The sequence below is a fragment of the Glycine soja genome, chromosome 18 (genome assembly GCF_004193775.1).
Source record: "Glycine soja cultivar W05 chromosome 18, ASM419377v2, whole genome shotgun sequence".
In the NCBI taxonomy this organism is placed as follows: domain Eukaryota; kingdom Viridiplantae; phylum Streptophyta; class Magnoliopsida; order Fabales; family Fabaceae; genus Glycine; species Glycine soja.
Window position 1 is genome coordinate 14,998,103 of NC_041019.1, and position 9,114 is coordinate 15,007,216.

General features: G+C 34.0%; 1 protein-coding gene across 1 annotated transcript; it reads right to left on the minus strand.

Annotated features, from left to right (window-relative positions):
- Positions 1-5,376: 5,376 nt before the first annotated feature.
- Positions 5,377-7,143, minus strand: LOC114394808. Its single transcript, XM_028356479.1, has 2 exons — positions 5,918-7,143; positions 5,377-5,599 (listed from the first exon to the last, which is right to left on the minus strand). The coding sequence occupies exon 1, from the start codon at positions 7,023-7,025 to the stop codon at positions 6,159-6,161; it is 867 nt and encodes a 288-aa protein (XP_028212280.1). The 5' UTR covers positions 7,026-7,143; the 3' UTR covers positions 5,377-5,599; positions 5,918-6,158.
- Positions 7,144-9,114: the final 1,971 nt, after the last annotated feature.

Below are 9,114 nucleotides of genomic sequence, written 5' to 3' on the forward strand. Positions count from 1 at the left end.
TATGAGCTAAGTTTTGGTATTTGTCTCATTACTCATAAGTTTTTTTACTAATAAAGAACAAAACATTTTTTCACTTTTTCCAAAAAATCTTGAAACCTAAACCTCTTCCTTTCTCTCTCTGGATTTTGGTGCCACTATAGAGCGAACAGGAGGATCGCTGCACAGTAATTAGTTGGAGTCGGAAGGAGTTTTTCTTCTTTTAAGGTAAGGGAAGTGAGATTATGATTTTGAATTTTGGCTTTTTTTTTTTTGTCACATGGGATTCTTCGAAATCAAATTTGGAATTAATAAATTTTATAATTTCTCCTTTTTGTTCATTAGGGTTCTTGATAATCAAATTTCGAATTAATAAATTTTATAATTTCTTCTTTTTGTGTCATATAGAGTTTTTGATAATCAAATTTGGAATTAATTTTTTTTATTATTGGAATACAAAATTAATTTATTAATTCCAAATTTAATTATCCAAAACCCTAAATGACAAAAAAAAAGGAAAAATAAAAAATCATAATTTCATTCCTCCCTACCTTAAAAGAATAGAAACATAAAAGACACTCCTTCCGACTCCGATTCAGCTACAGCGGAATTCTATGTAACGATCCTCCCATTCACTCTACGGTGACACCAAAATCCAGACAGAGAAAGGAAAAGGTTTAGGTTTCAAGCTTGTTTTGAAAAGAGGAAAAAATTGTTCTTTATTGGTAATTACTTAACATACTAAGGGTTAGAACCAAAACTTAACTCATAAAAAACATTAATTATAATAAAACTTTTATTCCTTCTTTTTTATTAACATAAACCCATTTTATTTTTCCACAATAATAACTTAAAATAATATTTATTTAATTATTAAAAATATTTTGCAATATATCGTATATTTATTTAATATAGAAAAACAAATATCGAAGTATTACATCAAATCTTTCAATTGAGCCACTATATCCATTATATACATGATGTGATCACAGAGACCTCTTACACCGGTGAGTTTAGTGGATGAGAACTATTTCATGTAGTGAATTTCTCATCAATAGCCCTCAAAAGATGCCTAACATTGTCACATTGTCATGTTGTTCACAGAACCTTGGATACTAGATTTTTTTATTAGTCTCACGAATATAAGACAACGATGTTATTTGATTAACTACTAAAATTGGTTAAAAATAATTAATACATATGTTTGGTTGAGTTTTTTTTTTCTGAGAATATATATTATAATTATTAAAATATCTTATTAAAAGAATGTTTTTTTACTAAATGTAACCAATGTGCAAAGACCTCACTATTTCTATCCAACACGCAGGAAATTGGGGTAATATGAGTGAGATTTACTCACAAAAGAACATTGAGAGGGAATTAAATTGGCGGTAACGTGAATCAAATTGGGAATAAAATTTGCACAGCACGTAGGAAAGAAATTTGTGGGAAAGGAAATAAATGGTAACACTTAATGTGAAGGACCATTAAGAGGATAGTGACCAGTAAGGAAAGTATATTTAGATTTTTACTTATGAAGAGGGATTTTAGTCACATGAAATAATTTTTTCCTACTTCTACAGTGAAATTAAATATTAGTTCAATGTGAAATTATAATTTATTCAAAAATAAAATAGATTTGAAATTAATTAATTTATCACTTTAAAATAAATGTAGGATAAGTTTTTTCACTTTTATGTTCTTGTAACTAAAAAATTATCCGCAAAGCAAATATTCCCATAATTTTTGTATGACAGTTTTTTATCATCACATAATCATATCTTCAAGTTTTTTTTTTTTTTACTTATAATCATATCTCAGATATTGACAATAAATCTGGTAAGATTTATTTTTATGGCATAAAAACAATTATATTATATGTGCATAAATTAATCTCATATCTTTTATTACTTAGGTATGTTTAGTAGGAAAGAAATTTTAGTAAGAGAGAAATTTTTTATGTCCAGAAATCATGAAAATCATGAATCCGATGAATAAAATTTGTTTGGTTATATATTAGAAATCTTTAGATAAGTAAAAATCTTCTGATTTTCTTTTTTCCCTCTGACTTTCTTTTTTTCCCTCTTTCTAACTTGTCTTTCTCTCATCAGTTCATTGCACTTCATAACTTTCTCCTAAAAATTCAGAAAAATAAGAGATATGCACCGTCAGGCTGAGCCAACTTCTGTATTGTGAAGGGAAGCAAATTTTCCTTTATTATAGTGACAAATTCGAGATTAGGGTTTTTAAATTTGTCACTCTGCAATTCAGATCGTGAATCGACGACTGGAGCTATAAGCAGTTAAATTGCTTCGTCAGATCTAAAGCATCAGTTTTGTGAGAGCAAAATTGTCATTCGACAGCAAAATTACTTGGCATATAATTCTAGGCACTGGTTGCCTGCCAAAAACTGCATCGTAAATAACTAATTGGAATTCAATGTTAAAATCATTAGCATTGTGAAGAATAGCCTTTTATAATTAATTATTGCCGACGGAAAATCACTTGTTAGTATCAAATGTTGCTCGTTCATGAATCTTTCTCTACACGTAAATTTTATTGGAAATTTATGCATTTATATATCAGCATTTGTGTGCTATAGTGGAGTAATCTTTAATGGCTCTTATCATCTTGAACGTTTTTTTAAAATTTATGAATTCTGTTCAAATCTCATAAATATATGAAATACTTTAAAATCTTTTAAATTTTTATCATAAAAATCCAATCAAAACTGACCAGAAATGAAATAAGAATGGCAAGGGAAAATATGTTGTGCATAATGCACACTTGTTATTCAACATTCCCAGCTTGGAACATAAGGCTGTGAACATTGAAGGTGAGAGAGACTTGGTGAAGATGTCGGCAAGCTGTTGTGGAGAAGCAACAGGAAGTAATTTAATTAGACCAGATTGAACTTTCTCTCTAACTAGATGGCAATTAATATCTATGTGCTTTGTATGTTCATGGAATACTTGATTGGCTGCGATTTGCAAAGCGGACTGATTATCGTAGTATAGGAGAGCTGGTTGATTAGCAGAAACATGCAGATCATTGAGGAGATAAGTGAGCCATTGAAGCTCACAAGTTGTGGTGGCAAGAGCACGGTATTCAGTTTCCGATGAACTACGTGAAACAGTGGGTTGTTTCTTAGAACGCCATGAGACAAGAGAATCACCAAGATAAATGGAAAACCCTGTGATAGAGCAGCGAATATCAAGACATCCTGCCCAATCTGAGTCACTAAAAGCTTTTAGTTGGAGGGAGCTGTTGGCTGGAAAGAAGAGTCCTGATCCGGGTGCTTGCTTCAAATAACACAGAATGCGAAAAGTGGCCTGTGAATGAGCAGTGGATGGAGCAGACGTGAATTGACTTAGATGATGGACAACATATGAAATATCTGGACGAGTTGTGGTAAGATAAATAAGGTGTCCAAGTAATCTGCGAAATGATGAAGGATCTGTGAGGGGAGTTCCAGAGGTTACAGAGAGGCGTGAAGTGTAATCCATAGGCGTGGAAACAGGACAAGATGCCATCATTCCACAATCAGACAAAATATCTAAAACATATTTGCACTAAGAGAGATGAATGACAGACTTGTTGCGAGCTACTTCAAGCCCCATAAAGTATTTAAGATTGCCTAGATCTTTGATCTTGAAGGCAACATCGAGAAGACTAGTAATGAACTGAATTTCAGAAATATTGTTGCCAGCTAGAACAATATCATCCACGTAAATAAGGAGGGTTGTAGTAGAGAAACCAAAGAATTTAAAAAACAATGAATGATATGATGCAGATTTATGATATCCATGTTGAATAAGAAAAGAAGATAATTTTGCAAACCACTGCCTGCTAGCTTGTTTCAGGCCATATATGGACTTCTGCAATTTGCATACTTGATTGGAATAGGCTGGACACATTCCTTGAGGAAGACTCATGTAAACTTCTTCATTCAATTCTCCATGGAGAAATGCATTATTCACGTCTAATTGCTTGAGATGCCAATAAAAAATGGCTGCAAGGGCAACAAGGAGTCGAACTTTGGTAAGCTTAGCAACTGGGGAGAAAGTCGCAAGGTAATCTAAGCCTTCCACTTGTGTGTATCCTTTTGCAACAAGTCTCGCTTTGTACCGCTCAATGCTACCATCTGCATTATACTTGATCTTGTATATCCAACAACAACCAATAACTTGCTTGTGAGGTGGCAAAGGAGTGAGAGTCCAAGTGTGATTCATTTGCAATGCCTCTAATTCATCTTGCATTACCTTAAGCCAACAGTCATGCTTAGCAGCTTCAGCATATGAGTGGGGTTCAAAAACAGTAGAAATGGAAGATACAAAAGCTCGAAAATCATTAGAAAGACGAGAATAATAAATGTATTGCTCAATTGGATAACATATACTTGGATGATGATTGGTAGAAGTTGATGTGAGAGAGTGGTGATAATCCTGCAAGTAAAAGGGTGGGTTGTGTATTCTGGTTGAACGACGCAATGAAGGAAAATTTGGCTGAGGAGAATTTGCAGGATCAGAGTCTTGGGCTGAAGGAATAGAATCATGTGATGTTGGAACAAGATTTGGAGAATTGACAGTGTGTTGTAGAGGATCGGGTGTGATAGAAATCAAGTCATGGGGAGGAGAATTAAGGCCAAAAGAAATGGTGGGAATATTTGATGCAGATGATGGTGATTGCAATTGTGGGAAATGATTTTCATAAAAGTACACATTACGTGAAATTGTAATGTTTCTAGTATGAAGATCATAGGTGATGTAGCCTTTAGCAGCGGGTGAAAAACCGAGAAAGACACAGGGGTGAGCTCTTGGGTCTAGTTTCTTTCGGTTAGCGGTGGAAGTAGACATGTAGCATAAACATCCAAATACTTTCAGTTCAGTGATATCATAAGTTTGACCATAAAGTTTTTGAAAAGGAGTTTTATTATCAAGTAGGGGTGTAGTGATGCGGTTAATTAAGTAAGTGGCATGTAGTAATGCATAACTCCAAAAACAAGAGGGTAATTTTGAATGGAAAAGAAGAGCACGAGTAACATTCAACAAATGTTGATGTTTGCGCTCGACCACTCCATTTTGCTGCGGAGTTTCAATGCAAGTAGTTTGATGGACAATCCCTTTAGAGTTGAAGAAATTCTGCATTAAAAACTCAGCACCATTATCTGTTCTAATTGTTTGAACTCGAGTATTAAATTGAGTTTCAATTAGATTAATGAAATTAGCAATGTGCATTCAGGTTTCAAATTTATTGATCATTAAGAAAATCCATGTGAAGCGATTGTTGTCATCTACAATGGTAAGAAAGAATCTATGACCATGTATGGAAGATATGGAGTAGGGTCCCCATATGTCCATATGCAAAAGAGAAAAAGGACGTGACGCAGTAGAATGACTTGATGAAAAAGAAAGTTTATGCTGTTTGGCATAATGACAAGTGTTGCAAGTAAAATCTTTGACAGAAGCCCAAGGCGAAAATGCCACAAGTCAATAGGTATTACATCACATTTTGGGTGAATTATGGTAGAATGTATAAAATGAGATTTGAAATGATGAGGTATGAGCTGATATAGACCACCCTGCACATCAACTGAACCAATCTTCATCTTGGTTCTCGCATCCTGTATGAAGCAAACATTATAAGTGAATGTCATTTGATAGGGAGTAGTGGAAACTAGCTTAGAAACAGAGATTAGATTGAAGGCAAATGAAGATATATATAACACATCAGTGAGCTAAAAATTAGAAGAAAAACAAATTGTGCCAGAGTGTTGCCGTGACCTTATGACCAGTGGGAAGATTGACAATAACAGGCTTAATAAGTTTGTAAGAAGTGAAAAATTGAAGTGAGCAAGTAACGTGATCAGTGGCTCCCGAATCAATGATCCAAGGAGTAGTATCAAAGCAGTGTGTGGTGCAAATGAGAGGTTGAACACTACCTGAAGGTTGAGATGTGTGTGCAGAAGAAGAAGTAATAGAACCAATTTGATTTATATGAGCTGAGTGTGATGCTGAAGGAGCATGTGATGGCTGCTGAATTAAGGCTAACAAAGCTTGATATTATTGAGGAGTGAAGCGAATCTCTTGGTGCTCAGTGAGGGCAGAAACATCTTTCTTATTGGCCTTCACCTCAGTGGTCAAAACACTATTAGCAGATGCAGATTTGTTATTGGAGAAACATTAGCCAGGAGGGAAGCCATATTTCTTATAAGATGTATCTACTGTATGACCATTCTTTCCGCAGTGGGAGCAAGCTTTTCCACGATTAGAGGTGCTCTTGCCATTCTTGTTAGGGAATCCATGCTTACGGTAACAAGTGCTTTCAGTATGACCAGTTCGTCCATAAAAATTGCACATAGAATTCATGATGGTAGCATTAACTTCAGCTAAGGAATCAGGAACAAAAAACTGTCGCTCCTGTTGTGCAGCGTAGGAGAAAACATGAGATCTAACATTTGCATATTGATCATTAAGCCCTCTAAGAAATTTCATGGCTTGATCCTCCAATTTCCTTTGAGCGAGAATAGATGAAACTTTACACACACATTTCACAGTGCACACACAAATCGGGTCTGGTCGAAAGTTCTCAAGCTCATCCCATATAATCCGTAACTGAGTAAAATAGTTAGTGACATATAAGTCACCTTGTTTGATCGAGGAAGCTTTGAGTTGTAGAGCAAATATGCACAGAAGATCTCCCTGGGAATAACGTGATTTCAGATCGCGCCAAATCTCTTCTATAGAGTCCATCCAGAGAATGATTTGTCTTATTGAAGAAGAAACAGAGTGCACAAGCCAGGAAACCACCATAATATTACATCGTTTCCATGCACTGTAGACACAGTAAGAGGAAGACGGTTGTCGAGCACTGCCATCCACAAATTCTACTTTGTTTTTAGCACTGAGAGCTGTGAGCATGGATCTGCTCCAAGAGTAATAGTTTATGGAATCAAGTGAGGGAGAAACTAATGCCATAGCGGGGTTTTCATTTGGATTCAAGTACAAGAAACTATGAATATCAAGTGAGGGATCAACTTCACCACTCATGGTTGCATAATGACAAAACCAAACGAGAAGGATGAAGATCGAAAATGAAAATGATGATCGTCAAGCTCTTAATACGATGACGAGATATGAAATAAGAATGGCAAGGGAAAATATGTTGTGCATAATGCCCACTCATTATTCGATAAAATGCCAAAAACAGAGTATATATATTACAACGTGGAGAGAGAAGAAAACTTATAACAGAAAGCGAAAGATAATAAAAAAATAGTTATAACAAACTATTATTCTAACATACTATTATTCGTGAGATAAACTATCAAATCTTGATCATAATTTTTTTAAAAAAAAATTAAAAAGTCATAACATTTTTACATAATTTTTTAAAATCCACAAACTTTTTCATGTCAAAACAGTTTCTTAAAATCTCAATCCAAGAAGTCCCTAAAAGAATTACATATATTTTACCAATTATTTTAATTATGTACCATATTATATAATTTAATAAAAAAACAACATGATTTTTTTATTGTAATAAAAAAATTAACTTGAAAAAATAAGATTCTCACCTCCCCATGAATATTATTTTTTTAAAATGCATACCAAATATAAGAAACTAAGTTTTTCAATTTATGATTTTCGAAAAACCAAAAACTTAATCAAATCCCCCCTTAAAGTATTATTTACCAGGGAAAATCACCTAAAAAAGTTAGTCTAAAGTTTAAATGTCAGTCTTGTAATTCTAAATACACTTAAACAAATAACCAAAAATTAAAAAGGAAACTAATAGATATATTTTAATTATCATTTATGTACATTTTAATAAATATAAAAATAATAAGTATTTGCTTTGAATCAGTAAATAATTTATCACAAATATTGCATTAATTTTTTTAAATAATATTTTTCTTCCATATTCAAATTATATTTTAACGGGTAAATTGATTTTAAGTAAGTAATTCATTGATAGTGCATGTAGTGTTTTAAAAATCGATCTAGTTGAGACACTGACTTGATGGATCATTGGTCGAGTTAGTAGGTCAATAATAAAAAACAAACCGGTGTAAGTAATATAAAATATAAATATTTTTGTATTAATTGTGTCAAAAGTTAATAATTAATCATCATAGTTTGATAATAAGTTGATCCATTAAATAATTTTTAAGTCTTTGATTTAATTCTTAAGTGTATCACATTTTTTTATTTATATTAAATTTTTATTTTTTTTAAGAGAAATAATCAATATTGGGTCAATTGGTTCAACTAAACTGGTTTACCGAGGCAATTCGGTCGGATTATCGGTTTAACCATAGAACCAGTTTAAATCAAACCGGAGTGGACGGACTCAATCACAATCAATTCAAGGCTAGAGCATCGGCAAAAACACCAAAAGGGGGCATTTTTACAAATTATTTACCAAAAATGGGCTCTTTTGCAATTATTTCCGACAAAACACCAAAAGGCTGTTTTTTTATTGCAAAGCGCCCCCCAGCCAGGCGCCTCCACTGTGCACGTGACACGTGGCACAGCAGGTAGCGCACCTGACGCGGGCGCCTTTGGTAGCGCCCAGGGGTCAGGAACTACTGGTGGCGCCCCTGCTGCAAGCACTACGGGTAGCGCAGGGCAGCCAGGCGCCTGCCCCCCCCCCCAGCCCCTTCCCACACGGGCCCCAGCCTCTTCTTCCCACACCCCCCAGCCACTTCCCACACCCCCCCAGCCTCTTCTTCTCACACCCCCCAGTCTCTTCTTCTCACACCCCCCAGTCTCTTCCCACACCCCCCAGCCTCTCTTCTTCTCACACCCCCCAGTCTCTTCCCACACCCCCCCCCACCCCAAAATTTTATATTTTTTATATTGTTTATCAAAAATTTATTTTTTTTTTCATCTTTGTTATTAGTATTATTTGTTATTTTTTTATATTCTCACACCCCCACCCCAAAATTTCAATAAGATTATTTTTTATACACTCTAAATTGTATATTTTTTAATTTGTTTATCAAAAATTTAAATTTTTTTTCATTTTTATTATTAGTATTATTTGTTATTTTTTTATATTTTATTATTCTCTCTTTTTGAAGTATATATAAGTACATTTTCAATAAAATACATTTTCACCTAAAATACATTTTGA

Bases quoted from the DNA above. Each gene is read 5' to 3' on its own strand.
- LOC114394808 (XM_028356479.1), bottom strand. From the start codon at position 7,025: ATGAGTGGTGAAGTTGATCCCTCACTTGATATTCATAGTTTCTTGTAC.